At 37.7% G+C, this 20,012-nt stretch overlaps 1 protein-coding gene across 3 annotated transcripts in view; it reads right to left on the bottom strand.

Annotated features, from left to right (window-relative positions):
- Nucleotides 1–20,012, bottom strand: part of LOC118152909 (uncharacterized) — a 160,493-nt gene that overhangs the window by 41,054 nt on the left and 99,427 nt on the right. For all 3 annotated transcript variants that reach the window (XM_078370727.1, XM_078370725.1, XM_078370726.1), the window contains 3 exons: nt 16,264–16,337; nt 15,698–15,809; nt 381–580 (listed from right to left, as the gene is read on the bottom strand). In XM_078370727.1, coding sequence (XP_078226853.1) covers nt 381–580; nt 15,698–15,737 — 240 coding nt within the window. In that variant the 5' untranslated portion in view covers nt 15,738–15,809; nt 16,264–16,337. The remainder of the gene's footprint in view (nt 1–380; nt 581–15,697; nt 15,810–16,263; nt 16,338–20,012) is intronic.

Here is a 20,012-nt window from a genome sequence, read left to right on the forward strand (position 1 = left end):
GTTGTCCCTGTAAGGAATAATGGTGATTAACTTAGGATACCAGATTATTTCTCCTTTTGAAAAAACTTACTGTATTTCTTTCCACATTGCTAGTTAGAAGCCTTAGATTCAAACCCACTGCCTACCTCTAACAAGTACTTGGGATTTTGTAGCTACAATTTAGGGATTTAATCTCACTCTTAAATTTCGTTTCATTTGCCTGCCCTTTATTTTTTCTTTTGTGTCACATGTCTTGCTGATTTAACATTCGTTTTAACTGTTTTTTTTTTTTTTAATATCTTTGTGTGTCACTTTAAGTCTTCATAAAACAAAAGAGAAAAAGATAAAGAGGAAAGGGTGTGAGGAGTGTACACCTTCTGCTTTAGGCGCAGACCACATACCTGAAAACTCAGGAGACATGTCCTGCCGCAGCAGCACCTTCCACCCTGAGGAGCATTTCGGCAGAGACAACAGCCTGGCAGAGAATCAGAGCCTTTCTTGGACTGATTGGCCAGAACCTTCTTTATTAGAAAAGTCAAGAGTCCTCTCGTGGTAGGAGGAGCCGCGCCTGGAGGTCCACTGGTGTCAGAATCACTACCAGCTGCAAAAAATTTAAGTAACACCTTCTGAGTAGCTGCTATCCCACACAATAGGAATCTGCGCCCCTCCAACCGGTTTGGGGAGGGAGGACTCTGGGACTGTGAGACAAGGAAGCCAGTCGGGCCTGTAGTGAGACTATGAGCCAAGAAAAGAGAAGTCTTAGGGGAGCATGAGGAGGGAGCAGTCCAGAAACCAACAAGGAAACGCATTTATGGCTACAAGAGTGCCTCTGCCCTTCCTCCTGGATTTCCAGAGGGCCCTTTCTCCTCCTCTCCTCCCGCCAAGATTCTTCACCTTAATCTGGTTCTCATATGCCTCTTACTTCACCCATGTTTGTTTTTATGCAAATAAAGGTTTTCTCTCCAGGGATTAAAAAAAAAAAAAGAGGAAAGGAAGAGAGAACAGTTTCCATGTATAGTGGAAAGACTCAAGGTTTTTAGGTCTTTATTCTTTACATTTTCAAACTAAAATTATCCCCGTCTCTACTAAAAATACAAAAAAATTAGCTGGGCATGGTGGCACGTGCCTGTAATCCCAGCTACTCAGGAGGCTGAGGCAGGAGAATTGCCTGAACCCAGGAGGCGGAGGTTGCGGTGAGCAGAGATCGCGCCATTGCACTCCAGCCTGGGTAACAAGAGCGAAACTCCGTCTCAAAAAAAAAAAAAACTAAAATTATATGAAAGTACAAATGCAGAACACTTTGTTCTACCCCATCAGAAACAATAATTACAACAGAAACCATTTTGTTGATATCTTAAAGTTAATATAATTAATTTTGTGGCTTTATTTAAGCCATTTCATATGCAATATAAACAATATCTGGACCAGTAAGAAATAACTTCAAGCAAAATCTGTAGTTGTATATGATTCGCCATCGTGCCAAAGAGTGCAGTATTTTCTTCATGGCCAAGAAAAGTATTTGGTACCTAAACTGAAAGGACAGTTTCTTCTGAAAGAAGCAAATGACAGGCATTTACTAGTGGCAAAGGTGACAGTGGCTTCAAATACATTTCTAAGTAACGAAATGTCAGGATATTAGAAGACAGATAAAATCAACCATGAAATTGTGAGTTTGGCTCTATTATTTAAAAAACCTTCTTGAAGTAGTTCAAAACCAAGGAAATTATTTGGCAACACCAACAATGAAGTAAAATTAATTTTTTGGTGATGTTTTGGAAAATCATATCAAAGTTAGACTTTTTAAAGTAACACCCAAGCTGAAAAGTTGATTTATTAAAACTGTATTAGTTGAGTAGATCAAATATTAATACTATCTCACTAGTTTTTGAGCAGCTTTTATGATCTTAGTGTACTATATTTGTTACTTCCAGGATACTAGTACATAAGTAATCAATAGCAACACCATTTTCTTTAGCAGACTGTCCCCAAGAGTTAAACAAACTATTCTGATGCTACTTTGATTTCACTGTTTCCCCCTCCCACCCTCAAGAAAGTTTTTCATCACAACTACATGGTGATATCAAAGCAATGACAAACAGCGGAGAGCAGGAACAAAAATCAACTTACGGAGCAGTTTAAGAACAAAGTTATTTGTATATATTTGGTAAATAGGTATCTCAATAAACAGTAATAGGAAAAGAGGTTGATAAAAGGACTGTAATCATGATGTACAATATCAGATTAGTTATTTGAATACTTTATCTCCATATATAAGGAATAGTCTATGTACAACTAGGTACATAAGAAATTAGCTCAGTAATAATGTGACAATTAATAAACAACATTGTTGGAGAATGACTGAGAAAGAATTGCTTCCACCATTGTAACACTCTTGTTGGAATCATGCCTCTGTGCTCCCAGGGTTTATCTCTCAGATCTTCCAGGCTTCTTTGATTGTCATCCATCAGTCTCTATTGGCTTTGACCCTCCCTCCCCTCCTCAATTCGACCTCCAGATATTGGAAGTCTGTCAGCACTAAGTTATGGCTCACTTCTACTCATAATCCATACTCTCCCTGGATCATCTCAGCTATCACTGGAGCTTCAGACACCATCTACTTGGCTCCCAAATGTACAGTCTAGTTGCAACCATTGCTATGCACTCTATCATAATCATTCATTCAGTTAATATTTATTGTGGGGTATCCATAATATACTATTATCTTGGGTACTGGAGATACAGCAGAGAACTTGACAAAGTCCCTGCCTTTGTGGAGCTTATTTTGAAGCAGGAAATCAGGTCATAAACAAAATAAAGTAAAACATTCGTATATGTTGGAAGCAGTCATTGGGGGAAAAATTAAGCAAGATATGGGGAGAGAATGTTGAAGTTGAAGGTAGAGGCCATTCTAGTTGAGTGATCAGAAAGGAATTTCTCAGGAGGTAAAAAGAAGGAGAAAGCACGAGTCACCACTGAGGAGGAGAAGAATTTCAAAGCCATCGCTAGTTTCTGCATGGCCCGGGCCAACGCCCGGCTCTTTGGCATACGAACACAAAGAGCCAAGGAAGCAGCAGAACAGGACGTTGAAAAGAAAAAGTAAAGCCCTTGTGGGGACTTACAAAAAAAAAATACTGCATGGAGTAAGTCATAAGAGCCAAACAAAGATCCTGGGAAGAGGCTCTTCTAGCACAAGGAATGGTGAGCTCCAATGTTCTGAAACACAAAGGGCATGGCAAGTTTCCACGATGAATAAGAAGACAAATGTGCCTGAAGCAGAGTGATGAGGGACAGAAAGCAGGCAGATGGGATCCAAGAAGTGAGCAGAGGCCAAAACAAGACCTGTCAGCCATTATAAGACCTTTTTATTTTTTTCTAACCAAGATAAGAAATTAATACAAGGTTTGAGCAGATAAATGGTGTGTTCTGAACTAGTTGCCAATTCACTGTCTCTACTTGAATGTCTCACAAATATTTCCAACTAAACATGATCCACACAGACCTTTTAATCGTCCCTCACCAGGAAGAAAATAGATATAATCAACCTACTCCTTCTTCACTTTTTCCCCATTTTAGTAAATGATACCAAGAACTATCCAATTTTTCAAGCCAGAGACTTGCAAAATCATTCTGAATTCATCTGTCTCCTTTAGCTCTCATAGCCATTCCGTGCTAGGAAAAAAAAAAAAGCCTGTACTTTTTATCTTCAAAACAGACGACTCTTCTACTTGCTTCTCTGTGCATCTCACAGAGAATGTCACGAACCTAGTCCAAGCTGTGATCATCCCTAATTTCTGTTTCTAAATCACATCACAGTGGCCAGATCTTTCATAATTTGGACTTTCTATCAATACCTTTCCCATGCTTAACGTAAAAGCCATCCTCTTTGCCATGATCTACAAGGCCCTGCATAGTCAGCTGCATGGCCAGTCCTTTGCTGTTTCACACTACTCTGTCCAACCTTCCTGAGCTCCAGCCACACTAACCTTTTTCATTTCCTTATACACATCTTTCTGACCTTAGGGCACTTGGCTTAACCTACCACAACATCCTGTCTTCTTAGTTTATGGCACTTCTCATACTTCATGAGAGCAGAGGCCACGTCTGTCTCATTCACAACTGTGTACACAGCCCCAGAATCTTGCCTAGAGCATAGCAGGCACTCAATAAATGTTAAATGAAGGAAAAGTTGGTATTGATGTCTCTCTGTGTCATGAAAAAAATGTTTGCAAACATTCAAGATGTTTTTTAAAACATAATAAACATTAAAAAATAATAAACATTTTTCTAAAACACAGCTGGAAAAAAAGTTAAGGAATTAAATCTTAGTACCCATTTTACTTTTATGTAAGTTGATTACATATTTCCAAGGAGGAAAAAAGATTCTAAGAAATAATTAAAAGTAGAATTAAAATAGGAGCGATTTTTTGAAAACCACACATTTCATGCATCAAGTATTTTTTGAATGAAAGGGATAACATTTCAGTCTCTTCGTGTCCTAGATACTGTCCTAGACATGTTCCTTATCTCACAACACTCATCCTCACAACCATCCTGTATCTTAGAAATCATTGTGCCTAATTAATAGACGAAAAAACTGAAGCTCAGAATTGTTCCGTGACCGGCCTACGATTATACAGCTAATTAGGGCAGAAACAGAATTCAAACTCATCTGCCAATTACATTGCAGATACCATCTGAAAAAAACAAATGTATTTTTTTCTAATCATATTTAAAAAATAAATAAATGCTAATGCCACTTAACCAAAACTTAAAATTTGCATGAGAAAATGTTTTTGCTTTAACCTACAGCATGAAAAGAAAAAGAAAAATATACTCTTTGGGCGCTATGGCAAGAACAGTGCAGAAACTGTAATAGGTCAATGGTAGTTTATCATTTCAAAGATTTCTCAAATTTTAGTTATGGGTTTCTCTATCTTAAGGTAAACATTCTTCTCATAAAAATCTATAATTTTATTTTTTCCTTGTATGAATTCCTTGATTGTTAGTTTCTTTAACAATAACATTTAGTGATTTAATGATATTACCTATTCTTAGAATATTTTTTCCTTTTCTTTTCTTTTATATCTATATAAATACATATATATACATATATATATATATTACTGCACTTTAGGTTCTGGGATGCATGTGAAGAACATGCAGGACTATTGCATAGGAACATGCTTGGCAATGTGGTTGGCTGCTTCCATCCCCATCACCTATATCTGGCATTTCTCCCCATGTTACCCCTCCACAACTCCCTACCCCACTGTCCCTTCCCTAGTCCCCCCCCAACAGATCCCAGTGTGTGATACTCCCCTCCCTATGTCCATGTCTTCTCATTGTTCAACACCCGCCTATGAGTAAGAACATGTGGTGTTTGATTTTCTGTTCTTGTGTCAGTTTGCTGAGAATGATGGCTTCCAGGTTCATCCGAGTCCCTACAAAGAACACGAACTCATCGTTTTTTATAGCGGCATAGTATTCCATGGTGTATATGTGTCACATTTTCCTTGTCTAGTCTATCATTAATGTGCATTTGGGTTGGTTCCAGGTCTTTGCTATTGTAAACAGTGCCACAATGGACATACGTGTGCATGTGTCCTTATAGTAGAACAATTTATAATCCTTTGGATATATAACCAGTAATGGGATTGCTGGGTCAAATGGAATTTCTATTTCTAGGTCCTTGAGGAATCACCACACTCTCTTCCACAATGATTGAACTAGTTTACACTCCCACCAACAGTATAAAAGTGTTCCGATTTCTCCACATCCTCTCCAGCATCTGTTGTCTCCAGATTTTTTGATGACCGCCATTCTAACTGGCGTGAGATGGTATCTCAATGTAGTTTTGATTTGCATTTCTCTAATGACCAGTGATGGTGAGCATTTTTTCATATGTTTGTTGGCCTCATATATGTCTTCTTTTGTACGTGTCTGTTCATATCCTTTGCCCACTTTTGAATGGGTTTGTTTGTTTTTTTCTGGTAAATCTGTTTTAGTTCTTTGTAAATTCTGGATATTAGCTCTTGGTCAGATGGGTAGATTGCAAAAATTTTTTCCATTCTGTTGGTTGCCAGTTCACTCTAATGATTGCTTCTCCTGCAGTGCAGAAGCTCTGGAGTTTAATTAGATCCCATTTGTCTATTTTGGCTTTTGTTTCCAATGCTTTGGTGTTTTGAACATGAATTCCTTGCCTATGCCCATGTTCTGATTGGTTTTGCCTAGGTTTTCTTCTAGGGTTTTTATAGTGTTAGGTGTTACGTTTAAGTCTTTAATCCATATGGAGTTAATTTTAGTGTAAGGTGTCAGGAAGGGATTCAGTTTCTGCCTTCTGCACATGGCTCACCAGTTTCCCCAACACCATTTATTAAACAGGGAATCCTTTCCCCATTGCTTGTTTTTGTCAGGTTCATCAAAGCTCAGGTGGTTATAGATGTGTGGCATTGCTTCTGAGGCCTCTGTTCTGTTCCATTGGTGTATGTCTCTATTCTGATACCAGAACCATGCTATTTTGATTACTGTAGCCTTGTAATATAGTTTGAAGTCAGGTAGCATGATGCCTCCAGCCTTGTTCTTTTTGCTTAGAATGGACTCAGATATGTGGGCTCTCTTTTGGTTCTATATGAAGTTTAAGGTGGTTTTTTCCAGTTCTGTGAAGAAGGTCATAAGTTGCTTGATGGGGATAGCATTAAATCTATAAATTACTTTGGGCAGTATGGCCATTTTCACAATATTGATTCTTCCTAACCATGAGCATGGAATGATTTTCCATCTGTTTGTGTCCTCTCTTATTTCCTTGAGCAGTAGTTTGTAGTTCTCCTTGAAGAGATCCTTTACATCTTTTGTTAGTTGTATTTCTAAGTATTTTTATTCTCTTTGTAGCAATTTTGAATGGCAGTTTGTTCTTGATTTGGCTCCCTTTAAGTCTATTATTGGTGTATAGGAATACTTGTGATTTCTGCACATTGATTTTTTATCCTGAGACTTTGCTGAAGTTGCTTATCAGTTTTAGGAGATTTTGGGCTGAGATGACGGGGTCTTCTAAATATATAATCATGTCGTCTACAAATAGAGACAATTTGACTTCCTCCTTTCCTAATTGAATACACTTTATTTCTTTGTCTTGCCTGATTGTTCTGGCTAGAACTTCCAATACTATACTGAATAGGAGAGGTAAGAAAGGGCATCCTTGTCTAGTGCCAGATTTCAAAGGGAATGCTTCCCGTTTTTGTCCATTCAGTATGATATTGACAGTGGGTTTGTCATGAATAGCTTTTATTATTTTGAGATACATTCCATTGATACCTAGTTTATTGAGAATTTTTAGCATAAAGTGCTGTTGAATTTTGTCAAAGGTCTTCTCTGCATCTATTGAGATAATCATGTGGTTTTTGTCTTTGGTTCGGTTTATGTGGTGAATTACGTTTATAGACTTGCATATGTTGAACCAGACTTGCATCCCTGGGATGAAGCCTACTTGATCATGATGGATAAGCACTTTGATGTGTTGTTGAAATCAGTTTGCCAGCATTTTATTGAAGATTTTTGCATCTACATTCATCATGGATATTGGCCTGAACTTTTCTTTTCTTGTTGAGTCTCTTCCAGGTTTTGGTATCAGGATGACGTTGGTCTCATAAAATGAGTTGGGAAGGATTCCCTCTTTTTGGATTGTTTTGAACAGTTTCAGAAGGAGAGGTACCAGCTCCTCTTTGTATGTCTGGTAGAATTCAGCTGTGAACCCATCTGGGCCTAAGTTGTTTTTGATTGGTAGGCTATTAATTGCTGCCTCCACATCAGTCCTTGTTATTGGTCTATTCAGGGTTTTGACTTCTTCTTGGTTCAGGCTTGGGAGGGTGCTAGTGACCAGGAATTTATCCATTTCTTCCATGTTTACTGGTTTATGTGCATAGAGTTGTTTGCATTTCTGTGGAATTATTGGTAATATCCCCTTTATCGTTTTTTATTGCATCTGATTATTCTCTCTTTTCTTTTTTATCAATGTGGCTAGTGGTGTATTTTGTTGATCTTTTCAGAAAACCAGCTCCTGGATTTATTAATTTTTGAAGGGGTTTTTTGTGTCTCTATCTCCTTCAGTTCTGCTCTGATCTTAGTTGTTTATTGTGTTCTGCTAGCTTTTGAGTTTTTTTGATCTTGCTCCTCTAGCTCTTTCAATTTTGACAATAGGGTGTCAGTTTTAGATCTTTCCTTGCTTCTCAAGTGGGCATTTATTGCTATACATTTTCCTCTAGAGACTGCTTTAAATGTGTGCCAAAGATTTTGGTACATTGTGTCTTTATTCTCGTTTGTTTGGAAGAACATCTTTATTTCTGCCTTCATTTCATTGTGTATCGATTCATCATTCAGTAGTCAGTTGTTCAGTTTCCATGAAGTTGTGCCATTCTGAGTTAGTTTCTTAATCCTGAGTTCTAATTTGATTGCACTGTGGTATGAGAGACTGTTTGTTATGATTTCCATTCTTTTGCATTTGCTGAGGAGTGATTTACTTCCAATTATGTGGTCAATTTTAGAGTAGGTGTGATGTGGTGCTGAGAAGAATGTATATTATGTGGATTTGGGGTGGAGAGTTCTGTAAATGTGTATTAGGTTTGCTTGGTTCAGATATGAGATCAAGTTCTGGATATCCTTATTAATTTTCTGTCTTCTTGATCTGTCTACTATTGACAGTGGAGTGTTAAAGTCTCCCACTATTATTGTGTGAGAGTCTAAGTCTCTTTGTAGCTTGTTAAGAACTTGTTTTATGTATCTGGGTGCTCCTGTATTGGGTGCATGTATATTTAGGATCATTAGTTCTTCTTGTTGCATCAATCCTTTTACCATTATGTAATGCCCTTCTTTGTCTCTTTTGAGCTTTGTTGGTTTAAATTCTATTTTATTAGAGACTAGGATTGCAACTCCTGGGTGTTTTTTCTCTCCATTTGCTTGTTAAATCTTCCTCCATCCCTTTATTTTGAGCCTATGTGTATGCTTGCATGTCAGATGGGTTTCCTGGATACAGCACACTGATGGGTTTTGACTTTTTATCCAATTTACCAGTCTGTGTCTTTTTATTGGGGTACTTAGCCCATTTAGGTTTAAGATTAATATTGTTAATGTGTCAATTTGATCCTGACATTCTTGTGCTAGCTGGTTGTTTTGCCCATTAATTGACTCAGTTTCTTCATTATGTCAAAAGGTTTTTACTATTTGGTATGTTTTTGGAGTGGCTGGTATTCATTGTTCCTTTCTATGTCTAGTGCTTCTTTCAGGAGCTCTTGTAAGGCTGGCCTGTTGGTGATGAAATCTCTCAGCAATTGCTTGTCATAAAAAATTTTATTTGTCCTTCACTTATGAAGCTTAATTTCACTGGATATAAAATTCTAGGTTGAAAGTTCTTTTTTTTAAGGATGTTGAATATTGGCCTCCACTCTCTTATGGCTTGTAGGGTTTCTGCCAAGAGATCTGCTGTGAGTGTGATGTGCTTCCCTTTGTGAGTAACCCTACCTTTCTCTCTGGCTGCCCTTAGCATTTTTTTTTTCATTTCAACCCTGGTGAATGTGACAGTTATGTGCCTTGGGATTGCTCTTCTTGAGAAATATCTTTGTGGTGTTCTCTGTATTTCCTGGACTCAAATATCTTTGTGGTGTTCTCTCTATTTCCTGGACTCATATATTGTCCTGCCTTGCTAGGTTGGGGAATTTCTCCTGGATAATATCCTGGAGAGTGTTTTCCTGCTTGGATTCATTCTCTCCGTCACATTCAGGTATACCTATCAAACTTAGATTAGGTCTTTTCACATAATACCATATTTCTTGGAGGCTTTGTTCATTACTTTTTACTCTTTTTTCTCTAATCTTGCCTTCTCATTTTATTTCATTGAGTTGATCTTCAATCTCTGATATCTTTTCTTCTGCTTGGTCGATTTGACTACTGAACCTTGTATATGCTTTGCGAAGTTTTGTGTTGTGTTTTTTGGCCCTATCAATTCATTTATATTCTTCTATAAGCTGTTTATTCTCATTGGCATTTTGTCAAACCTTTTTTCAAGGTTTTTAGTTTCTTTGCATTGTGTTAGAACATGTTCTTTTAGCTCAGAAAAGTTTGTTATTACCCACTATCTGAAGCCTGTTTCTGTCAATTCATCAGACTCATTCTCTATCCAGCCTTGTTCCCTTGCTGGTGAGGAGTTGTGATCACTTGGAGGAGAAGAGGTGTTCTGGTTTGGGGTGTTTTCATCCTTTTTGTGCTGGTTTCTTCCCATCTTTGTGATTTATCTACCTGTGGTCTTTGTAGTTGGTGACTTTCAAATGGGGTCTCTGAGTGGATGTCCTTTTTGTTGATGATGAAGTTATTTCTTTCTGTATTTTAGTTTTCCTTCTAACAGTCAGGCCCCTCTGTTGTAGGACTGCTGGAGGTCCACTCCAGACTCTGCTTGCCTGGGGATCACCTGCAGTGGCTGCAGAACAGTAAGGGTTACTGCCAGTTTCTTATTCTGTTATCTTTCTCCCAGAAGGATATCAGCCAGATGTCACCCTGAGCTCTCCTTTATGAGGTGTCTCTTTAGATATACAGGAGTCAGGGACCTGCTTGAGGAGCTAGTCTGTTCCTTATAGGAGCTCAAGTGCTTAGCTGAATGGCCCAAGATGGGTGCATCTTCCTGGTATTTCAATATTCTATGAAAAAGATGTCATCAATAACCTGTTATGAATTAAGAATTCCATATTTTTTAATCTCCTCACAGTTCCTGAAACATAGTGTTACTTAAATATTATATGTTGGATGAATGAATAAATGTATAAACTACTGAATGAATGCACATGAGCAAATGGAAGAGTTACATGGATTTTTACTTTAAATATCAAATTCTTCTGTTCACCCAGAGGCTATCAATTTTTGAGGAAGTTGTTCCTTTTTCACATTCTTAATATTTTATCATTTAATGTTTAAACCAATTTTTATCTTATAGATTCACATCCACTATAAAAACACTTATTTATTATAGAGAAAAAGAAAATATGTATGAGACAGAAAATAGAAATAATCAATAATGCCCTTCTTCTCCCACACATATCCAAATAACCAAATGGATCTTTATAGGACATACCATTCTTGAGGAAACAAAGGCTTAGGAAGGTTAAACAAAGGCCTAGAAAAGTTAAACAATATAGAAGTAATTGAATTCTGACATGAGGTACAAATTAAAAAATAGCACTCAATACTAAAAAGGTAGTATTCAGTACTTAAAAAGAATGACAAATTGTTTCTTATCTAAAAATTCAATATTAAACATGCAATAAACAATTAAAATGCTCCTTTTTTCTAGTTTGGTATTTGTCAATCCTTTATTGGCAATAATATTTGCTGTGTTCTATTTATAACTTACTATACATCATATGCTGAGATAGGTCTTTTGCAGACATGGCACTGTGTGCTCTTCATAAGGACCTTTATAGGAGGTACCATTCTTGAGGAAACAAAGGCTTAGGAAGGTTAAACAAAGGCCTAGAAAAGTTAAACAATATAGAAGTAATTGAATTCTGACATGAGGTACAGCTGGGATTCTAGCTTTACACTAGTCAGACTCTAAAATCTACACTATTTCCCCACCATATTTGGCTATCTATATTAGGTAAAACTACATGGTGCTGCCAATATTCAACCATTTTAAACATTAAACATGGAAATTGTATTCTACTCTATTTAATGTAAATATAATTCATTTCCATTTTTATTCTAGAATCAAGTCCCATGACACACAGGCATCAAAATGTCAGTTTAAAAGTGGGTATGAGAGGATGCGGGTTCAAATGCTAGCTTCCCCGGTACTAGCTGTGACACCCTGAGCAAATCGACTTCACTACAGGGCTATTTTTCTGTTGAAAAAAGTAGTGTTGCCCATCCCTGCATACTTCATAGGGATTCACTAAGAGAAAAATAGAATATATGAAACTATAAAGGATATAAAACACAAAATTATTATTATAAACAAACCTTCTAAATATGGAAAATCCAACAAGCCACATTCCTAAGTTATAAATGTGAAAGAGAAAAATTGCAAACTAGTATATAAGGCCCTACAAAGCCCTCAACAATGCTGTTTGCTCAGTTTTTGATAAGCATGTCAAGGCTAAAACCAATCCTTCATAAGTCTATGGCTAGTGATTTTGATAGTAAGGACTAATGGCCTAAATGTCAACCAGATAATTCAAAATGCTTACACAAAAATTTGGCTTTCTATGCAAAAATGTATCACCATTCCTGGAAAAGATCTCAAAACTGTGTAAGAAATGATTATTGGTATATTATGTAAAAGCCCTAATGGAGATTTCAAAAAGCTCCAAGCATTCTAGGCAGTCAACATAAAACCAAAAAGAAAAAAATATTATTTCCACTGGCAAAATATCAAATCCCAAGAACATGTGACTAACCTGGAACAGGCTTCTTTAACAAGGACTTAGAAGAACTCTGAGCTGCCCTTGAGGATTAATTTCTTTTCTATGCTTCCTGGAAATGGCAGTTATTAGCATGAAAAACTCTTCCCCTTCAAAAAATATTTTTCCAGTGTGATTTACACAAGATTTTCCCTCCTTCCAGTCCTTTTGGGATGTAAGGTAACATGAGTTAACATATTTTCTAAACAATAAAGCCCTCGTATACAAATGGAAAAGTCTTTATGATCGCTTCCTGAGTTAGAACTAGAAGCCATAGTTCTTTCTGTACCCTTCATCTGAGCAAGAATTTAAAGGAGAACTTAACACATAAGTTATATAAAGATTTACATTTTTTATTTCTGCTGCAATAAAAGATGTCTTCAACAACTATTAGGTTTATATAACTAAAGAATTTGTATAGCACATCGATCCAATTTTAAATCTGGTTTGAAGGTGGCATATGTGCCTCTCTCATTGAATAAGGTAAGCCGTAAAGCTCCTGCATATTTTTGAATTCCTAACTTGAGCCCATTTTCTCTAAATGATTATTCAGAATATTTTCCATTCTATTAACATCTGTTTCATGCTTGCCTTCACTGCCCTTATCAACGACCTCACCTCCTTCTGTTCCTTCTACGGTAGTATTTCCTCTCCCCTACCCATCTTCTCCCCATCTCTCTTTCTCAGAAAAGGGTGGGAATTTAATTATTTCTCTACACAGCCTCTCATATTCACAGCTTCCTATTTATTCCTACAAAAATCATGCAGTCCCTGTTTCAGTCCTTCACCCCTGCTGCCTTGGATTTTTAAAATTGACTCCTAACTGGCCATCGTAAACCCACTTCCAACCCAACCCACTATTAGTATCTAAAGAGTAGCTAAGTTCTCCTTTAGCCTCCCCACCTCCCGTGCCCTCCTGTCTCCGCCTGAGTGTCTCTGTTCCTTCCTGAGCTTCCTTCCTCATGTCTTTGTTTATACCATAGCCCTAAACCACAAACTCCTTTCAGATCTGACCATGGAAATGTACTTACCTTTACTAGCCTGCCTCCTTCACAAAGCTTTCTCCGAAGTGCTTGTGAGACAGAGCAGGGACCCCCGCCCCCCGGCTTAGTGGCCTGCAGGCCCCCCAAGCATGGAAATACAGAAAAATATTGAACTTTTTCAAGAGAAATTCTGGGTACCTCGATAGCCTTGAGAAGTTAAGCAACTTGATAAGCATGAAGGTAATAGTAGCCTAAAACAATAGCCAAGGAAGCTAGAATCACAAGATGCTTGGTTCCCCTACAGAAATTGATGACATTTTAACATATGTCTCTGAGTTGCTTTTCAGGAACCCAAACCCTCATCAAACAACTCATCCCCCACAGTAGACCTCATAAAGGGGAATTGGGGATTGAATTCTGTTCTCAATTTCTTCCTGTGGAGCATGAAGAAAGTCACATTCATGAACCAGAGCTAACATTCCTTCCTGCTGACCTGAAATTTTCAAGTGAAGCTTCTCTTCCTTACCCAATCGCAAATCAGAAAATCTCTGAATACACCTATGACCTGTACGCCCTCACTTCAAGATATCCCACACTTTTAGGCTAAAACTAATGTGTAATTGTATTGATTTATGATTTAGCCTACAATTTCCGCTTTCCTGAAATTTACCCCTACTTCTAAAAACCCTTACCTGCTAGCCATGGAGAGGAGTGGGGTCAGGATTTAAGCACCAGCTGCCTGAACCTTTTTGCTTGGAGCCCTGCAAATAAACACTTTCCTTTCTACCATTGCAATCCTCAGTAGAGACATCTGGTCTTACTGTGCCAGGCAAGCAGACCCTGGTTCAGTTATATAACACTCATAGCTAATATTACCTGAAAAATAAATCAAAACCCTAAAATGTAATGACAATATGATCTCAATTTATATGTGTACTTGTATATGATATGTAAACATACTGAATAGAAATAGGGCAAAATGTGAACTAGTGGTCCTTTAAAGGTACAATGATCTGAAGACATGCTATGAATCTGAGAAATTCTTATTTTGTTTTGTATTTTCTAAATTATTCAAAAGAGCTAGTATTTACTGAATGCTGTATACTAAAATCTTTACATGTATTTACTCATTTAATCTGAAAAATCAAACCCACTGCTGTGTTTGTGTTATCCTCCTATTACTGAGGCATATGGGGGTGAAGCAACATGCCCAGAGCCATGCTGCTGGCAAGAATAGTCTGGGTCCAGACCTGTGCTCTTAAGCACTCCACTGAACTGCAACAAGGACTTTAATAATTGGGGGAAAAAAGAACTATTTTCAATTACCTTTTCTCCTCATTTCTCTGCCCTCCACCCACTCCTAACTCCAACACTACCAAATTCCAAATTCTCCTTCCATTTCCTTCACAGAGACAAATCTCAGCAAGGTGTTAAGAAGAAAAGCAATTTGATTAAGAAAATTTGCAGGAATTGTGAATTAGTAATTGCCTTCCTAAATCCTAATTGCATCTTTAAAAGGGTGCTTGTTAACATAAGTGACTCCCTAATTAGTGGAATTTCTGTTGCTATGACTAAGCTATTATGTCTACTACTGACAGTGTGAGGAGAGGCAGGAAAGCATCTTGGGAAAGAGGATTTTCTTCTTACTCCCTAAAGTTTAAAGGCTGCCTCATGCACAAGGTTTCCCTCAGTCTCTGAAATTCATCCTTCTTCCCATACAAGTTTGGTTCAAAGTCCCAATAAGTCCTACTCTTAGGCCTATGTAAAAGCCTGTTCTATCATTCTGATGCTGCAGAGATCACCAAGAACCAGGGTAAGAACCAAAGGTCACCGCTTGTGACACAGGAGTCTTCATAAGGAAATGAAGACCCAAAGAAACAGTTATACCCACATGTTTTTTTGGGTTTTTTTATTTTTTTGAGACAGAGTCTTGCTCTGTCACCCAGGCTAGAGTGCAATGGCACAATCTCGGCTCTCTGCAAACTCCACCTCACGGGTTCAAGCAATTCTCTGCCTCAGCCTCCCAAGAAGCTAGAATTACAAGCACCTGCTACCACACCCAGCTAATTTTTGTATTTTTAGTAGAGATGGGATTTCACCATCTTGGCCAGGCATGTCTTGAACTCCTGACCAAGTGATCCTCTGCCCCAGCCTCCCAACGTGTTGGGATTACAGGCATAAGCCACTGCGCCCAGCCACATGTTTTTTATAGTAGGTTTGATGAAGTGTGTACAGTCATGGAGAAATATGATAGGGCAAAGAGCATGAGGTAAGTGTAGTAAACAGGAGGAAACTTACCAAGGTCTGTTTGTTCAGATTCCACACCGTGTCCCTTCATTTTCTAAGATAAAGATGCTCTTTTCCTGCAGGTATAGGGTGGACATCTTTCGCATGAAGGTCTTATGACCCGCTTTAGAGGAAAATGGAAGGGGAGGGTCAGGAGGCTCTTCCTTCTTCAGTAAATTCTTTCAGCTTAAAATATTTCATATGCCAAGGTGCTATATTTTTGTAACTGGCAAAAATAGTCTGGCTGCTAACCGCTTGTAGAAAGAAGCCAAAATAATAACAAGACGTGATCAAAAGAAAGCAAAACTTTATTTTGCTAGCAAGAGGAAGAGTGGGCAGAAAAAATTTTCACTCTTTAACTTGTGGAAGTAATGCCAGAGATTTTAAAGAGAGAGTTTGGAATGCAGAAGAGGCAGGGGTGGGGGGTAGGCAAGGAGGTGCCAGGTGGCATGATTGGTTCATCTTGAATTATTGTCCCCCATCTGGTGAAGGGGCTGCCACCACCTTGGGCCCAACCAGGTTACAAATTTATCTCAGTTAATCTTATGTTCGATATCTAGCTAGGAGTGGATTCTGACCTTAAAGTGATCTTTCATTGGAAAGAGAATTCCAGAAGTATCTGGTCTGTATCAAGATCCAATCTGTGATGCTTCTAAGGAAAAATATGATCAGAGAAGTGAGTATGGTATGTGCATAATAAACATCTACATAAACAAATGTACATAAGACATGGGAGCATAAAGTGGGAAAGGGAAGGGAGTGGAAAAAGAAAACATTCCAACACTGTAAAACACATTTGTAGTTTATCTCAGAGCTACATCTTGAGGCTGAGGAGAAAGGAGGAAAAGGGGGAAAAAAATTAAACATGACTTGAGGTTAAACTGCTAAACGGCTCAGTTACATTTTGGGGTAGCATCTCTTGAACCCCATCATGATGTCATCACACATAATGAAGAAGGAAATGCAATGAAAAAATTTCATATTCCTTCTTTCATCTGCCAGTTTTGAAGAGAGCTTTTTTGTAAATGTTCAGGGAATTGGACACAAAGGCAAGCACTTTGCTCTAATAGTCAGGCTTCTGTAAGGCAGCACCAAATGTGCTGCTTGGACTGTGGAAGACGACTGCTGGATGGAGGCAAAGCTGGGAGGGAATTTCAGTCATTCTAAGATTTTACATATCCAGTGGCTTCCCAAAAGTGGTAGGAGAGGAAATCTAGAAGCAAGTATAACCAACAGACTTGCATACCACCCCCTCCACACTCAAGAAAACACCACAACACAGGGGCAGATGAAGTAAAGAGGTTGGACAAGCTGAAATCACCCAGAAATTCTGAATATCTAATACACATTTTCTCCTGGCTTAATGTTTGAAATTCGTATGATCCAATAGTTTCCTGTTATTTAAAACTTTTAAGGAGGTTCATAGTGGGAGTGGCTATAGCAGAGATACTTGCTACTTGTCAGGTCCTTTTTGCCTCTCTACATTTCCCACCCCATTGCAGTTAGGTGGAGCCATAAGACTAGCTCAGGATGAGATGCTTCAAGCAGAAGTGCTTTTTCACTACAGGAGGAAGCACTTAAAAACCAGCATGGGATTCTTGGTTCTCCTCTCCTAACACATAGACTGAGGAATCTACACATTCTGATGGCCAGCTACAGCATGGCCAAGCCTCCATTACCCTGAGCCCCTGTAAGACTGTGTGGAGAAGAGCCCCTTCACCCAGTCTCCCATCCCCACATCCCTCTGACTACCCACACTGATATGCAGAATGGACAAAGGGGTTTTGTATAAACTTGTGTTGTGTTAAGCCATTGCGATTTGGGGGTTGTTTGTTACTACTGCCATGGCCTATCTAATCTTGACTGATACAGCTGTTACTTGGAGAAGCTGGCATAGATGGTCTACACATACAAAGTATGTACAAATAAACCCACAGATACACACAATATACACACGTATATCTCACAGAAAAAAAGTTGACTTTGACTGGAAATTTCACCAGGGAGAACCCCTTAATGAAAAGTTGCAGGTTTAAAGAGAAGACAGCCGTAGAACAGCAGTTCAGAAAACACATGCTGAACAATATGAGTTCAAATGTCAATTCTTTCACATACGAGCTAAATGACCTTGGCATGTTGCTTAACATCTGTGGGTCTCAGTTTCCTCAACTTTAAAATGAGTATAAGAATAGCATCTACTCTACCTCAGAGATTTGTTTAGGGGGGCACAGATTAAGCACTCAATAAATGCTGTCTATAACTAATAATCGTAGAGATAATAAGAAAGACTGAATAATAAATGTAGTCCTTTGCCATCTCTCTCTCTTAAAAAATGGAGGTAAGGCTGAAGACTTTTTAAATAACTGATAGTTATATAATTTATACTTTATCCATCTTTTTCTTTGTTATGGCTTACATTTCCAAACTCAGAACCAACCCTCTGCTTCAGAAAATCTAACATGACTGTAGTCAATAACTTAAATATACAATTTGGAATTTAGAGTGTAATTGGATTGTTGTAACTCTATGCCTAACACTTGAGGTGCTGGATACCCCATTCTCCATAATGTGCTTATTTCACATTGCATGCCTGTATCAAAATATCTCATGCATCATATAAATATATACACTTACTCTGTATCCACAAAATTTTAAAAAAATTATTAGTACTTTTAAAAATCTAACTGAACCACATTCTTAGATTATAAATATTTTAGCAGCTCTTAGCTTTTATTTTATAAAAGGAGTATATCTTTTCAGAAAAAAATAAGAACAAGTGATAGTGGTTTTCTATGCCACTTAATGATTATTTCAATAAAAGATTACAGCATGTAAACAATTGCAATAAGAAGAAAGAGTGCAGTTTCAAATAAAGGTTTGACTCTGAAATGAGAATACTGAACGTTCGTAAAAGTCAGTTCTCTGACTTAATGTCACACCTCATACCTCATATTTACCAAAACCTTCAGAACTGATAAAGCAACAAAAATGAAAAAAGGCAACAGTTGTCACAAAGTTGTGTCTTATCTAGGTGTTACCTTGAATATTATTTCAACTCTTCTTACCTCTGTGACTCTGTTTCCACAAAGGAATGAGAGTGAAATGATTTTGCTTTTCCATTGTAGAAAGCTGAGAAATTGAACCAAGACTATGTTCCCTGAGGAACCTCTAACTGTAGAATGATGTTGATTGATCTTTAAGCACCTATTAAGATGAGTATAAACTAGAAGGCACTTGCTATTCCCTGTACACAAAATTTCCTCCTACTGGTAACCTCCTCTTACACCATGATAACTCACTTCTCTCCAAAGACTATTATTTTCCTCATTACTTTCCCACTTATACCCAAAAATAATTCATCATCCTTCCCACTGTGCACTCTCGAGAGCTGTATGGACTTCCATTATCATCCTGTTATGTTTCAATTGAACATCACAGAAATTGTTGTCCGCATAGTTGAATATGCAGACAAAGGATTAGACTGTATAAACAGGATGCTAATTCTTTCTGCCTATACAGCTATTTCCACACAACAGCCAGGGCCTTTTGTTTTAATGAATTTTATATGAGTCCTCTTCCTTCACTAAATAGTGAAGTGCAAGAGGACAGCAATTTTGTGCCACTTACCCTTAGAAGCCCTCACATTATCTAAAAAAACAAGCTTTGTTTGCTGAAATTAAATCATCAATGGAGGCATAACAACTAACTCATTCAGTAACAAGTGAAGTTAGGTCCACATTGTATCATGTGAAACAGATATTTATTACTGACCTAACCAGTATGTATACCATTAACTAGCCCAGTTCATCACTGCACTGTGATTCTGAGGCTAAGCACAGAGATGTTCAATTAAGTCCAATTGATCATCAACGTAACATCAAAACTGCAACAGCCATTCTGGAGAGCCAGCTTTCTGTAGTACTGTACTGATGGTCTATGGATTTTGATAAAACTGTAAATTTCCTTTCCAAATTCCCATTATAATCCCAATTTTCATAATTGAAGTGTTATCATCAATTTCTTAGCATCAACATTTCCCCAAATCCAATAACTTGATATCTATCTCTTTAGAAATCTGAAATATTAAAATCCACAGTTTTTATATATTTATACCCCCTCTATCCTATACAATAATTCTGCCCTCTACACATGCACACTGAAATACTTTGTGAAATACTAAGTAGTTCCCTATGATTTGTTTTCAGTATAATCTCATATGAAAGTAATGAAAAGGCAGCAATCTGGTTCTGTTTCCAGAAATTCTAAAATAATATCCAAACACAATTTACTCACAGAAATGTAATGTGCTCAGTTTTTTCTTTTCTTT

This window comes from Callithrix jacchus, chromosome 4, assembly GCF_049354715.1.
Source record: "Callithrix jacchus isolate 240 chromosome 4, calJac240_pri, whole genome shotgun sequence".
In the NCBI taxonomy this organism is placed as follows: Eukaryota; Metazoa; Chordata; class Mammalia; order Primates; family Cebidae; genus Callithrix; species Callithrix jacchus.